At 48.0% G+C, this 13522-nt stretch overlaps 3 protein-coding genes across 5 annotated transcripts in view; 1 reads left to right on the plus strand and 2 right to left on the minus strand.

The window, feature by feature from the left end:
• SMC1A (structural maintenance of chromosomes 1A) overlaps window positions 1-855 on the minus strand; it is a 39888-nt gene extending 39033 nt beyond the window's left edge. Inside the window, exon 1 of the mRNA XM_053579449.1 lies at window positions 671-855. Coding sequence (XP_053435424.1) covers window positions 671-779 — 109 coding nt within the window. The 5' untranslated portion in view covers window positions 780-855. The remainder of the gene's footprint in view (window positions 1-670) is intronic.
• Window positions 725-10330, plus strand: RIBC1 (RIB43A domain with coiled-coils 1). Of its 3 annotated transcripts, XM_053579453.1 has the most exons (7): window positions 1361-1587; window positions 5486-5602; window positions 6957-7038; window positions 7234-7578; window positions 8816-8934; window positions 9635-10029; window positions 10136-10330. In XM_053579453.1, the coding sequence occupies exons 2-7, from the start codon at window positions 5486-5488 to the stop codon at window positions 10215-10217; spliced, it is 1140 nt and encodes a 379-aa protein (XP_053435428.1). In that variant the 5' UTR covers window positions 1361-1587; the 3' UTR covers window positions 10218-10330. The 3 variants fall into 3 exon arrangements, with proteins under 3 accessions (XP_053435427.1, XP_053435426.1, XP_053435428.1); XM_053579452.1 differs by lacking the exons at window positions 8816-8934; window positions 9635-10029; window positions 10136-10330 and adding an exon at window positions 725-836 and having other exon boundaries at window positions 1503-1587; window positions 7234-8747; XM_053579451.1 differs by lacking the exons at window positions 8816-8934; window positions 9635-10029; window positions 10136-10330 and adding an exon at window positions 1063-1196 and having other exon boundaries at window positions 1503-1587; window positions 7234-8747.
• A 148-nt stretch (window positions 10331-10478) lies between these two features.
• HSD17B10 (hydroxysteroid 17-beta dehydrogenase 10) lies at window positions 10479-13305 on the minus strand. The gene is made up of 6 exons (XM_053579450.1): window positions 13159-13305; window positions 12624-12788; window positions 11462-11626; window positions 11204-11332; window positions 11012-11120; window positions 10479-10804 (listed from the first exon to the last, which is right to left on the minus strand). The coding sequence occupies exons 1-6, from the start codon at window positions 13183-13185 to the stop codon at window positions 10614-10616; spliced, it is 786 nt and encodes a 261-aa protein (XP_053435425.1). The 5' UTR covers window positions 13186-13305; the 3' UTR covers window positions 10479-10613.
• Between the last annotated feature and the right edge of the window lie 217 nt (window positions 13306-13522).

Genomic DNA, 13522 nt, shown 5'->3' on the forward strand with positions numbered 1-13522 from the left:
GCGAATGAGTTCTGGCTTTTGATGGTTTCGGAGATAGGAAAAAGGAGAATTCGAGGTAACTACCTCTGAGATGGAGGGGCGGTGAGGTTGAGGACTGAGACGCCAACACTCTTAAGACTGGAGTGCTGGGTCCAAAATTCAAAAATGCCGCCTACGGAGAAGAGTAAAAAGGAACAAATTGGAGGGTACCAATGCATGGCGGGAGGAGGGGCTGGGGTAAAGCAGAAGTGTACCGTTTGGGACCGGAGGCCACAGGAGAGCCACCAGCCATCCCCTATTTCCTGGAGGGGATCAAACAAGGCTGGGAAACCGGATCCAGCTGGTCCGGTAGGGAAGGGCGCGTCAGGAGGCGGGCTGATGACTGGCAGCCGGCTCCAGACGCGCCTCCTTTGGCGGGAGGAGGCAGTGGGAGGGGTAACCTACAGTTCGGCCCGTACCATTCTGGATGAAGCCGGGGCCACACAAAGTGCGGGCAACTGACCTGGAAGAGGTTTGAGCTCGAGCACCCGCGGAGGGAGAGCAGGTTCAACCTGAACCCTTGCAGGAAGGGCAAGGAACCCGTAAGGGTTCGCATCGTTTCAGACTGCATGGGCTGGGTTGTACTAACTCTGGCTCCGGATAGAGGGTCCAGGCCGGGACAGGCGCAGGGCCGAAGCCGGGTTTATCTCACCAGAGCCATTGGGTCCAATGATGGCGGTGAACCTCTGAAATGGTCCGATAATCTGTCGACCCTTGTACGATTTAAAGTTCTCGATCTCAATGAGTTTCAGGAAACCCATGTCAGCAGCGGCGCTGGCAGCTGTAGGAGAGGCCGCGCCGAACGCCCGGGAACTGAGGTAGCCCGCGCGGGAAACGCCGCAGGGAAGGCCGGGCGGAAGGCAAACCTCGCGAGAATACGCCCATGCCAACGGGATTTTCAGCTTCCGTCACGGAGGGAACTAGGGGCGGGGACTTCGGTCTGGAGTGGAGGTTTTGAATATCCGTTTATGGGGTGCGAGTTTATGGCAGACGTTTGGGCCCCGCCCCCGTTCCTTGTTGCATGGCAACAATAAACCGCTGCTACAGTGGACCAAGTTATAGAAGAGTTGGTGCTGGGAGAACTCAGGGATCCAAGGAGGCAGGCAGGATCTAAGCCTACGCTTGCTAAAACGAGTCTGAAGTCACAGCAGGGACATGCCCCTCAGGGCAAGAGGAAGGTGGGAGCTCGGATGTGGCTTTAGCTTGCCTGGCCTACAAGGCTGGGGCAAGGGCTGGGTCGGGAATTGCAAAGATCCCGGGAGACAAGGGCTGGCCTAGAAGGGCGCAGGGGGAGGATTCATTGTAAGATGAGCTCAGACTTTGCTACTGGTGGGGTAGGATTGGAGGCGAGATGGGATGTGAAGGAGGATGGGGTATGAATGGAGCCGGGGGTACTCCCCAGGCGACAGGGTTATAGTCCAGGGGAGGCTGTGACTTGAGCTACTAACCGCTATCCCCTGCCTCCCTCCTGTTCCTCCAAGCAGAGTTCAGAAAATGCCGCTGTAACCCAAGAACAGAGCTGAACCTATATAATACCTAGGAGCTTCAAAATCAGGATTTCTGATAAAGGTATTTTGTGTGAACCCCTAAGAGTCGGGGTCCTTAAGCCCGTGCGCTCCACCTCCATCCTTCTTCCCTTCTCTCCCTTACATCTCTCTCTCCCTTCCCATTTCCATCCCTCTGTACCTCTCTGCCACCTTCTCTTTCCTCCTTTCTCTTCCTTTTCTGCTTTGATCTCCACCTCTTCATCCCATTGTTGCCCTGTTCCTCTCCACTTTGTTCCCTACCTTTTCTATCTCTCTCCTCCATTCCTCATTTCCATACTATCACCTTATACTTGTTCATTACTAAGGCTAGGGCCTTTGCAGTCCAAGCAGCTTAAAATATCTGCTGAATTTTCCCCTTCAGTGACACTGCATTATGGTGGCAGTTGGAATCTGTAGGCTGGAGTTAGTGCCATTCTCAGAGTTAGACATAGAAAGGATCTGGTGGTTGCATAGCCATTCCTGTAACTATTTAAAAATTATGTCTATTAAGATTCATGGGTCTAGGCGTGGCACTTGTAGCTCAATGGCTAGGGTGCCAGCCACATACACCAGAGGTGGTGGGTTCGAATCCAGCCTGGTCCTGCCAAACAACAACTACAACCAAAAAATAGCCAGGTGTTGTGGCAGGTGCCTGTAGACCCAGCTTCTGGGAGGCTGAGGCAAAAAAATCGCTTAAGCCCAAGAGTTTGAGGTTGCTGTGAGCTGTGATGCTATGGCATTCTACCAAGGGCAACAAAGTGAGACTCTGTCGCAAAAAAAAAAAAAGACTCATGGGTCTAGCTGGGCGAGGTGGCTCACGCCTGTAATCACAGCACTTTGGGAAGCTGAGGTGAGCAGATCACCAGAGCTCAGGAATTGGAGACAAGCCTGAGCTAGAGCGAGACCCCATCTCTAAAAATAGCCAGGCGTTGTGGCCAGCACCTATAGTCCCAGTTACTCAGGAGGCTTAGGCAAGAGAATTGTTTGAGCCCAATAGTTATAGAGGTTGCTGTGAGCTATTATACCAGGGCATTCTACAGGAGGCAACAAAGTGAGACTCTGTCTCAAAAAAAAAAAAGAAAACAAAGATTCATGGCTCTATACTCTGAGAGGCTGAGATAGAAAGATCACTTGAACTCAGGAGTTCAAGACCAGCCAGAGCAAAGCAAGACCCTGTCTCGACTAAAAGTTGAAAAATTATCTGGGAGCGGTGGTTCATGCCTTTGGTCTCAGCTACTCAGGAGGCTAAGGCAGGAGGATTCTTTGAGCCCAGGAGTTTGAGGTTGCTGTGAACTAGGCTGAGCATGGCAATGGCACTCTAGTCAGGGCCACACAGTGAGACTCTGTCTCAAAAAAAAAAAAAAAAAAATTCATGAGCCTATTGGGAAGAGACTTTGGACAAGTCCAAGAGACTGAAGAAGCTTGATTGATGGAATCTATTGGGGGAGATATAAATGGAATTCAGCTGGGAGAAACTATATCAGGCTAAGGGAATAAAATGGCCAAAGGATAGTAGTTTGGGGGGGAAAATTTAAACTGGACCCCTATGTCAGATCACATGTGAAATGCCATTACAAGTGGATTAAAAGTTAAATAAGGGCCAGGTGCAGTGCCTGTCCCTGTAATCCGAGCACTCTGGGGCGCCAAAGTGGGGTGGATTGCTTGACTAGCCTGAACAAGAGTGAGACCCTATCTCTACTAAAAATAGAAAAACTAACCAGCATTGTGGCTGGTACCTGTAGTCCTAGCTGCTCGGGAGGCTGATGCCACAGCATTCTACCCAGGGTGACAGAATGAGATTCTGTTCGATGCCACAGCATTCTACCCAGGGTGACAGAATGAGATTCTGTCTTGAAAAAAAGAAAACCTCAACAAAAAAGAAAAACATCATAACACATCACTTCATTGCTCACAATCCTCCAGTGGCTGCTTGTTTCTCTCAGAGTTAAAGCTAAATCCTTTACAATGGCCACAAAGTCCCACATGATCTGGCCCCTCTCTAACATCATTTTCTACCTACCTGTCTTTTACTCCAGCTACACTTGCTTCCTTGCTGTTCCTTTGAACATGTAATCATGTAATCATGTATCATGCTTCCACCTTAAGTCCTTTATGCTTACTGTTCCCTCTGCCTGGAATGTTCTCTCAGATATCTGCCTGGGTAATTCCCTCACCTTCCAAGTATTTACTCAAAAAAAATATTACCTTCTCAGCTATGCTTCCCCCTGACGTCCATATTAAAAAGTACAATACTCCCTATTTCCTTGACACTTCCAGTTTCCTTTATCCTGGTCTATATTTTTCCCACAATACTTGTCTTATAAGCTAATGTACGTATTATGTTTCACTCTTTATTGTCCGTCTGCCCCCACTAGAAAGTAACCTCCAAAAGGACTCAGATTTCTGTTAGGTTTGTTCCTTGATGTCTCCCAAATGCTTAAAGGAGTGTCTGACCATTAGTAGACTCTCCACAAGTATTTGTTAAGTGACGGAATGAACATTGAATAAAGAAAGCAAGATGTAGAAGAATACATACAGCATGACATTTTATAAAGGTCAGAAACAAGAAAAAAATTTTAAATATTCTTCAGGGACTCACATACATAGTAAATTAATATTAGTGAGGGAACAGTAACATATTTTGGATAGTGTGTGAGGTGCTCTTAGAGTAAGGATGAGGGAGAAGAGACTGAGGACACTTTAATGGTATTATGTTCTGTTTCTTAATTAAGTTGGGGTGTAGGTTCATGGGTCTCTATTTATCCATGCTTCCTAACTTACATATATTCTCCTATATATATCAACAATTTCACAGCTACAAAATGGTTAAAGAAAAAAAGACTAGAGTAGCCATAGAATGAGCTGAGGAATGATGCTACAAATAAAGAAATAGCATATACAAAGGCCTCGAGGTGAGAACAGTTGTGCTGGAAGACTTGATAGGAGGCCAGTGTGCCTGAAGTACTGTGAGCAGGGGAAAAAGTGGTATAAGGCAATTTGGTGAGGTGTGCAGGAACCAGATCTTGAAAGCCCATGGTAAGGAATTTGGATCTGATTCTGAGTGCAGTGGGAAGCCAGTGGAGGATTTGGATAGTTATTTTGGCTGTGGCTTTGGGTCACATGCCAAAAGTGGGCTTCCCAAAATATGAAAGGAACAAAGGCAAATTTAAGTGCATTATAATTTTATTTGACTAGAAAATAGTAATAAAAATAAAGGGGGATATTTATTTCAGAAAAGAATAATTCTGTTTTTGTGTGATGAGTGGGCTATCGGAGACAACAGAGGAAGCAGGAAGACCACTGTGAAAACTGCTCTGGTAATTCAAGAAAATGGCAGTAGTGGCTTGGATCTGGCTTATTTTGAAAGAAGGAGTGAGGGAAAGAAAATATTAAAAGATACCTCCTGAATTTTTGGCTTGAGGAACTTGGTGAATGGTGATGCCATTTACTGAAATGAAGAAAACTGAGTAAAGCATAATGAAAAAGGAGGGGTGTTGTAAATGCATCTGAGGCTTAAAAAGGTGAGCAGTGGTCAGATCATGAAGAACCTGATAAATATGGCAAGCAAGTTAGACCTTATCTTGTAAGTACTGGAGGGCCATTTGCTTTAAAGCTACTTTCACAGGTTTTAAGCTGAGGAGTGCCATGGTCACATTTGCTTTCAGAAGGATCACTCTGGTAGCCAGTGCAGAGAGGGTAACACTGAAGCAAGAGAGCCCAGTGAGGCTTCTGGGAATACTGCCTGATTCCAAAGTATGAGCCCTGAATTAAGGTGGTGACAGCAGAGATGGAGGATACAGAGATGAAATATATCAGGAAGTAAAATAAGTAGGAATTAATATACAGAGAGATGTTGTCGGGAGAAAGGAAAGAGGGAAGGGGGTGTAGTCAAGTATAGTGGTTGGCACTGATGGGCCATTCCTACCTCCCCCTTGCTCCAGATGTATAAGGTAGACCTGTCACCAGATCCCAAGGAGGCAGCAGCTATTGAGGCTAGAAGAAATAGAGAAAAAGAACGACAAAGCCGATTCTTCAATGTGCGGAACCGAATCATGGGGGTGAGTGGGCAGTGGGGACTATTACTCACGTCCAGGGCTACTTCATTATACCTGGAGATGAACATAGCAGTGGTCGTTATAGGCCTTCCCCTGATTCAAGCAGGTTCTATAATAGCTGAAAAAGAAAGAGATGGACAGGAGGCTCGCATCCCCATAGGCCTGGGAAGGGATGAAGCAGTGTAGGGGAAGAGACTAGGGGTGACAGCTCACTCTTCTCTGGTCAGCTCCAAATCATGTGGTCTGACTCTTGAGAGATAGGCAACACAGAGCCAGAAGAGGCCTAAAGAATATTTGGTATTGCTTATGTCGAAACTATCTTTGCAAGGCATAAGAAACCAGTTAACCAGGCTGAGGGACAGAGATGGAAGGGACACTTACTCCTCACTAAACTGTATTCCCTTTTGTACTATTTTGAAATGTTTTCAGGAGTCCAACCTTTTTCTTTTCTCTGTCAAACATTGGAAAAAGAAGCATCGTCTTGGGCCACACACTAAATAAACACTAACAAAAGCTGATTAGCAAAAATTTCACTACGTACACTACAGATAATTAAAGTCCTCACAAAATCAGCATGTGGCCCATAGGCCTCAGGTTGTATGCCCTTGTTTTACATGAATTAGAATCAAAATACAGAGAAGATACTGATAGTTCAAGAAGCAAAGAAACAAAAAAAAGAGTGCTGGGTGGGTAGATAGAGAGGGGGATGCAGCACGGTGGAAAAGACACCATACCTGTTCAAGGCCAAGGTCTGTTGATTATTAAATGTGTGGCTTTGGTTAAGTCACCTGTCTTCTCTGAACAGAGGCTCCTCCTCTGTAAAATGAGGCTAAAGTAAGTGATAAGGTACATATTAGCACACAGTGGCAGCTTGGAAAACCAGACCATAGTGCCTGACCTAAGTAATTGGCTGAGGTATGAGTTGTCTGATTGAAATCCATCCAGCTGGCAGGCATTTCCTTGCATCCTGCTGTGTGCCAAACACTGTGTTGGGTAGTGAGGATACATGGATGACTAAGGCTCAGTCTCTGGCCTGAAAAGGCTCACAGTCTGATGGAGGAGAGAACAGAGAGGCAAACTTCAATATAAAGTGGGCAATGGGTCCTGGATTCTATGGGAGTAGGACATGCCTCAGGGGTCAAGAAAGTGAAGCATGAGCTAGTCTTGAATGATGAATTAGAGGCAGAGGCTAGACCATGGAATACAAACCATTTTAAGGGACTGGAAATTTATCCAGTAGTACTGGGGAGTTATAGGAGGATCTTGAAGTGGGTAAATTCTAAGCAGTTTGTGTTAGACCATTCAAGGTTCCCTTGCTGGGCCCCTACCCTGACCTACCTCCTTTCTTTGGGTTCAGGTGGATGTTGAAGCCTTGAACAACCAGGTAGAAGAGCGAAAGCTTCGGGAGGCAAGAGAGCAGAACAAGGAGGCAGCTTATGGTAAAAGTCCAAGGCCAGGGGCCAAAGGGGTAAAGCAAGAGCCTAAGTGGAATGAGGTAGGGCATTTCTGCCTCTGAGTGGGGCCTGGGGCCCTGGGGAGATGGGACAAACTGATGGACCTTGAGAGCCAAGGCCATGCTAATGGGCTCTATTCCTCCTGTGGTACTTTCTCCATGTCCCTGCCCACACCCCTAGCTACCAACCAGGTGCAGTATGATCTGGTGGCCCAGATGCTAGAGAAGGAACAGGCAGAACGGACACGCCGGCTGGCCAAGAAAGTACAGGAATTTCGGGAGCAAAAGCAGCAGCTCAAGAACAGGCGTGAATTTGACCTTTGGGATCCAGAACAACTCTGGAAGGAATTTCCAGCCCGTCTCAGTGACAATGATCCTAAATGTGGCCCAGCCAGCCTGCAGTGCTTCTCTGGCGAGGATCTAAACAAGGCCATGCGCCTGACAATGCAGCAGGAGCAGTTCAGGTATAGCCTGATGAGGCAGCTACAGGATCAACAGCAAGCCAGGGTTGATGAAAAGTGTGCAGGTAAGCAGGCTAGCACTCCAGACTTGGAAACCTGAGGCCCAGTGGAGAGCTGTACTTAGCTGGGTACAGCATCCAGGAGACCAGAATTGTGTGGGGAGGTCTAATTACCTATAGGGCTGATGCTCAAATGTTAGGCTGTGCAGAGACCAACCCCCCTGACTTCCTTCAGTAACTTGACAATGTAGCCACTGTTCCTGATTAACCCAGAGGCAGCACAGTATAGAAGACATACCTAACAACTCTACTGCTTACTATCTGGTTTGGACAAATGAATTTTTCTCTGTGCTTCAGTTTCTTCATTTTTCAAATGGGGATGATAATCCATACTACATAGAGTAGCTACTATTATGATTTTGTCTGTGACTACACTCTTCTCTTCCATTAGAGGAAGCCCTTCAAGGGCAAGGACTGTGTCTCATCTACTTGCACTATTCACCTTCCAAATCAACTGTTACAGCACCCTGTTCTAGGGGACCACTTAGTGTAGTTGAACATAATTATCGAAGTATTTAATGTCTGTCCTCTCCCCCAACTATCAACTTACTGAAGATGAAACATCTCTCTCATGTTCACCCCATCTTGCAATTGCCTAGTACACTGTCATAATGTCTCACAGATCCTAGGAAAAACAAGCAGCTCAGTGTGGCTAGAGTAGGAAAAAAAGTCAGAACCTTTTTTTGTTATGTGTCCCTAGCCTGGAATGCTCTTTGCTCTTTTGCCCCTGTATATAAAATGTATTTCAAGGATCACCTCCGGGAAGCCTTCCTTTCATCCACCACCCAAAGCCCTCATAATGCCCTGTACACATCTTTGCCATTGCTCTTGCCAGATTTGGTCTGGTTATGTAAATTTGATCTGTCTCTCCCATTAGACAAGTTCTCTGAGGACAGAATCTAATCCCATGGTGTCCTTTGAACCCAATACATGGCCCTTAGACTGGGATTCAGACAGAGATATAAAATGTTTTACATAAGGCCACACAGCTCTGAAATGGTAGAGTTGGCATTGGGACCTAGGTCTATTGGAGGCTCCTTTCAGTTAGGCACTTGAGAAATCCTTGTAGTTGCACTTTGGCTATCCCTGTCACCAAAGAGTAGCCCCTTTCACATCCTTAACAACTCCAGACACTATCCCCTTCTTAAACATACATACACATGCACAAAGCTTGTTGAACAAATGACTGAACGAAGCAGGGATAGAACAAGCCAGTACAGTAAAGCCATATTTCTCTGTGTAGATACGCTCAATGACCAGCTGCGCCTAGCCATGGACATTCAGGCAACTCAGTTAGCCAAGCTGGAAGAGTCCTGTCGCATGGCCATGATGTCTGCCATGGTCAGTGCCAACAAAGCCCAGGTATGGCCTGAGCCATCCAGTGTACCAGGCTCTCTCCAACCCATTAATAAGGTCCTGGGGAACCTTAGCCACATCATTCCTCTCTTGTTCCCCTCTCAAATCAGCACCAGTCTTCTCATCTACCTACAAGACTCCCCATTCATCGAAGGTCCCCCCCCGGGCCTTTTTTTTGAGAGTCTCACTTTGTCGCTCTCTGTAGAGTACCATGGCATCATAGCTCACAGAAACCTCAAACTCATGGGCTTAAGCAATTCTCTTGGCTCAGCTTCCCAAGTAGCTGGGACTACAGGCCCTTGCCACAACACCCAGCTATTTTTAGAGAGGAGGTCTCACTCTGGCTCAGGCTGGTCTCGAAGCTGTGAGCTCAGGCAATCTACTCGCCTTGACCAACCTCCCAAGTGCTGGGATTACAGGCAAGGTCCTTCTTATGGCACAAACTGCTTTTCCCCACCTTCAGACATGGAATGACTTGGGCACAAAGCATTGCCCTCTAATCCCCAGACTCTCAGTCTAGGGGATTTCTAAGGGTGAAGTTCCTTGCCCATTCCACCCCTACCCCTGGCTTACAATCATTAAAAGGACATATAATGTCTGCTCTTTCCCTGAGATGGAGGAGTAGGGCCATATTTCCCCCCTCCCCCTCAACTGAGAATTCTCTGAGGTTGGGCACCCAAATGCTTACATTTAGGGGCCCCACCAGGTAGCTGAGCTGGCTGAGCAGCAGCACCATAAGCATCAGCGTGAACAAGAGGCCAACCTCATGGAGATCCAGAACCAGATCACAAGTGACCTCCTGACTGAGAACCCTCAGGTCGCCCAACACCCTATGGTTCCCCACCGGGTCCTGCCCTACTGCTGGAAGGGCATGACTCCAGAGCAGCGGGCTGCCATCAGGAAAGTCCAGGAGGCTCAGCACCTTGAGAAGGAGGCACAACGCCAGGCAGAACAAGCACTGGATACCGAATGGGAAAGCCAGACCCTGCGCTCAGCCCAGGCAGCACTGGAGCTAGAAGAGCAGGAAAGGGAATTGTGTGCTGAATTTCGGAGGGGGCTAGGCTCCTTTAACCAGCAGCTGGCTAAGGAGCAGAAAGCCCGGTGAGTTCTAGGGAGTGGAGTTGATTATGGGGATGGATGCCAAGGAAGGGCGGGGAAGGATGGCAAGGAAAGTACATCAGCTGAGGCCTCTGGACTTCTTTCACAGGCAGAATTACCTGAATTCAATAATCTACACAAATCAGCCCACAGCCCAATATTATCTACAGTTCAACACCAGCAGCCGCTGAGCTCCAGGAAGGTTCTCTCTCCTTTCTCCCCCATTGAGCTCACAGATGACTAGAAGTCAAAAGGGGAAAATGTAAGCTGCACACCCCTACTTTATACCCTAGGTAATAAACTTATTCACCAAAATCAAGGCCATGTGTTGTAACAAGACACAAAAAGCATGAGGTACTACTGCCTTTTCCACTCCACTTCTGGGCTCTGAGCTTCCAACCCTATTAGACATTTCACCTTTCTTCCCCATGCCAGCATACAACACTGCCCATGAAACAGAGACTTTATTAGGCACAGAGGGTGATTGATGGATAGTTACAAAATGACTACCAGGCTTCCTCCTGAGCTGGAGAGTAGTACCCCAGGAGAAGGAAGGGCAGAGGAGCGTGTTTTCTCTGCCTTTCCCTTCAAGGCTGCATGCGGATGGCCCCATCCAGCCGGATAACCTCTCCATTGAGGAAAGAGTTCTCGATGATGACCTGAACCAGGTGAGCATACTCAGCAGGGTTTCCTAGTCGGCCGGGGAAGGGTACTTGGCTGGCCAAGAAGTTGCGCACCTTCTCTGGGAGGGTGGTCAGCAGGGGGGTGCCAAATAGGCCTAAACAAGATAGCCATAGTCAGAGAACAACCCTTCCTTTCATATTTACCCAGTCCTTCCTCACTTTAACCTTATTTCTTGGTGCTTGCTTCCCTGGGGCCCAGAGGTGAAAGGCTGCTGTTGCTTAGGTGGTGGATACTTTTCCTTCTCAATTGCCCATAGATCCCACTTAATCCCAGGTGTAACAGGGAGAGGGGATATGTCTACCTGGAGCAATGGTCATCACACGAATGCCTATGGGAGCCAGATCCCGAGCAATAGGCAGTGTCATGCCTACTATGCCCCCTTTGGAAGCAGAATACGCAGCTTGTCCAACCTGGAGAAGAAGTGGCAGTCATAGGTAGGAGGGCCCCAATAAGTCACTGAGGAGGCACACAAACCTTGTCCCTATCTACACACCTGGCCTTCGAAGGCAGCCACACTAGCAGTGTTAATGATGACCCCACGTTGGCCTCCCTGGTCTGGTTCATTCTGGCCCATCTCACCAGCCACCAGGCGGATCACATTGAAGGTGCCTATGAGATTCACCTGGAGAGGTAGAGCCATAGTGTAGGACTTCAGGCAGAGGCAGCTTTTTGTTCCCTAAACATGTTGGGGGGCATGCACGGCCAGACACCTCTTACTCCTAACCCCGCTGGAGAACCTTCAAGGCCTTACATTGATAACTCGCTGGAAGTCCTCCAAGGTATGGGCTTGGCTCTTTTTTAAGTTGTATGTCTTGATGGCCACTGCAATGCCTGCACAGTTGACAGCAACATCCACACGGCCAAATTTTTCTTTTGCTAAAGTCAGGGCTGTTTGCACATCCTTCTCAGAAGTCACCTTCAAAGTGAGAAGTGCAGAAGGTATTAATGTCTCAGCACACGCTCTCACAACTAAACCTGGGGGAGGCAATGGAAGGTCCAACTCAGTCCTTGGGTGAGAACAGGGAAAAGACCAAGAGAGAGGGTTATAGTACAACTGGAGCCAGGAAAGTAGAGCAAAGGTGATAATGTTGCATACTATAGAGCAGTATTGCAAAACATTTTTTAAATCAACACCCTCTTGATAAATTCACATGCTCCTGGAGATTCTCTGTTGCTGTGGATCAGACCACTAATACAACCTTGTGAGAATTATTGAGATAGAAAAAAGCTAGTTTATTTTCCTATCTCCTAATATTATTTAATCAAACTTTCTGTAGTCTGTTTCATAAAAAGCTCTTCAGCTTTGTAAATATAAAATTACAGGGCACTTGGCAGGGTGCGGTGGCTCACTCCTGAAATCCTAGCACTATGGGAGGCCAAGACAGGTGGATTGCTTGATCTCAGGAATTTGAGACCAGCCTGAGAAAATAAGAATGAAAATATCAAGAATGAAAATACACGCCCCATCTCTACTGAAAATAGAAAAAAACTAGCTGTTCGTTGTGGTGGGCACCTGTAGTCCCAGCTACTCCAGAGGCTCAGGCAACAGGATAACTTGAGCCCAGGAGTTTGAGGTTGCTGTGAGCTATGACGCCACAGCACTAGGCTGGGGCAAGGGAATGAGACTCAGTCCAAAAAAAAAAAAAAAATACACTGCACAATATGTATTTTCAAACCATCTGTACTCCAAGAGATTCTGTTATGTCCAATCCCCAACCTCATGGTTGTGAGTCCTGGCTTTAGAGAATTCTTATCACAGGTATTCCATAGTGCTTGAAGGCTCAGGGCAAAAGGGACAAAGTGGGTCCACCACCGGAACAGACCACAGACTTATGGGAGGGACCCCCTGGTTTGCCAGGCGTGTGTTGGTAACCTCATGTACACCCTGAGAAAGGAGAGGTGACTGCACTTACGTCGGTTGGAGCAAAGACGCAGCTCTTTCCTAACTTCTTGGCTTGGGCCTCCCCACCTGAGCTGGGCAGGTCCAAAAGCACAGCAGCGGCCCCCTGCCCCACCAGTCGCTCCGCTGTGGCCAGGCCCAGGCCTGAGGCTCCTCCGGTTATTACTGCGACCAAGCCCTGTGAGTAAGGACAGTTAGCCAATATACCGTCCAGACCACTCCTACACTTTCATCTGCCTGTTCTCCAGGCTTCTGCGAAGGGGATGGGGGTTCGTGCTTCTGGTCACCTCTGCGCTGTGACCCTGGTGTGCTTCCTCTCCTTACGGATGGGACCTCTGGAGGCGCGTGATCTCACGCTCAAACAGCCGGTTCAATTACCCCACATAAATATGCCACTGTGTTGACTTTCACCTTCTGGGCCCAACCGCCGAACTACCAGGACTAGATAAGATTTTTCCCCGGCACCTATCTCTTCCCCCTATTCAACGGCCGTGCTGTCCAGCCCATGCAGCAAGCAGGGCAAACAGCCTAAGTAGGTAGACACGTACCTTCACGCTTCTACCCGCCGCAGCCATCTTGCACTAGCCTTCTCCCTGGAAGGCTGCGCAGGCACCCGCTGATTGGCCAGAGCGCGGGGCGGGTCCGACGGGGTGCGCCTCTGCCGTGCGGGGCGTAGGGTTGTGTCCTGAGGCTCCTGTGCGTCTCCCAGAGGGCGATTTCCCGGTAAGGTGTACTCAGGTAAGTATTTAATCTGGGGAAAAGCCCAATAGGAGCAGCAAAATACTACCACACCCTCCGCCCTACTCTCTAGCCGGCTTTTTGGCAGGTGGCCAGTTCAGCGTGAGGGCAGGGGGCTGGCGTTGAAGAGTAAGTCCCTTTTCAGAAAAAGCCTTCATTCAAGTATAAATGTAT

The sequence above is a fragment of the Nycticebus coucang genome, chromosome X, assembly GCF_027406575.1.
Source record: "Nycticebus coucang isolate mNycCou1 chromosome X, mNycCou1.pri, whole genome shotgun sequence".
In the NCBI taxonomy this organism is placed as follows: Eukaryota; Metazoa; Chordata; class Mammalia; order Primates; family Lorisidae; genus Nycticebus; species Nycticebus coucang.

Bases quoted from the DNA above. Each gene is read 5' to 3' on its own strand.
- RIBC1 (XM_053579453.1), top strand. From the start codon at position 5,486: ATGTATAAGGTAGACCTGTCACCAGATCCCAAGGAGGCAGCAGCTATT. The intron at 5,603-6,956 runs GTGAGTGGGCAG...CTTTGGGTTCAG, and splicing joins TGCGGAACCGAATCATGGGG to GTGGATGTTGAAGCCTTGAA. The intron at 7,039-7,233 runs GTAAAAGTCCAA...CCACACCCCTAG, and splicing joins GAACAAGGAGGCAGCTTATG to CTACCAACCAGGTGCAGTAT.
- HSD17B10 (XM_053579450.1), bottom strand. From the start codon at position 13,185: ATGGCTGCGGCGGGTAGAAGCGTGAAG. The intron at 11,627-12,623 runs GTAAGTGCAGTC...CTCACTTTGAAG, and splicing joins GCGTCTTTGCTCCAACCGAC to GTGACTTCTGAGAAGGATGT. The intron at 10,805-11,011 runs GTAGACATATCC...TATCTTGTTTAG, and splicing joins TGTGATGACCATTGCTCCAG to GCCTATTTGGCACCCCCCTG.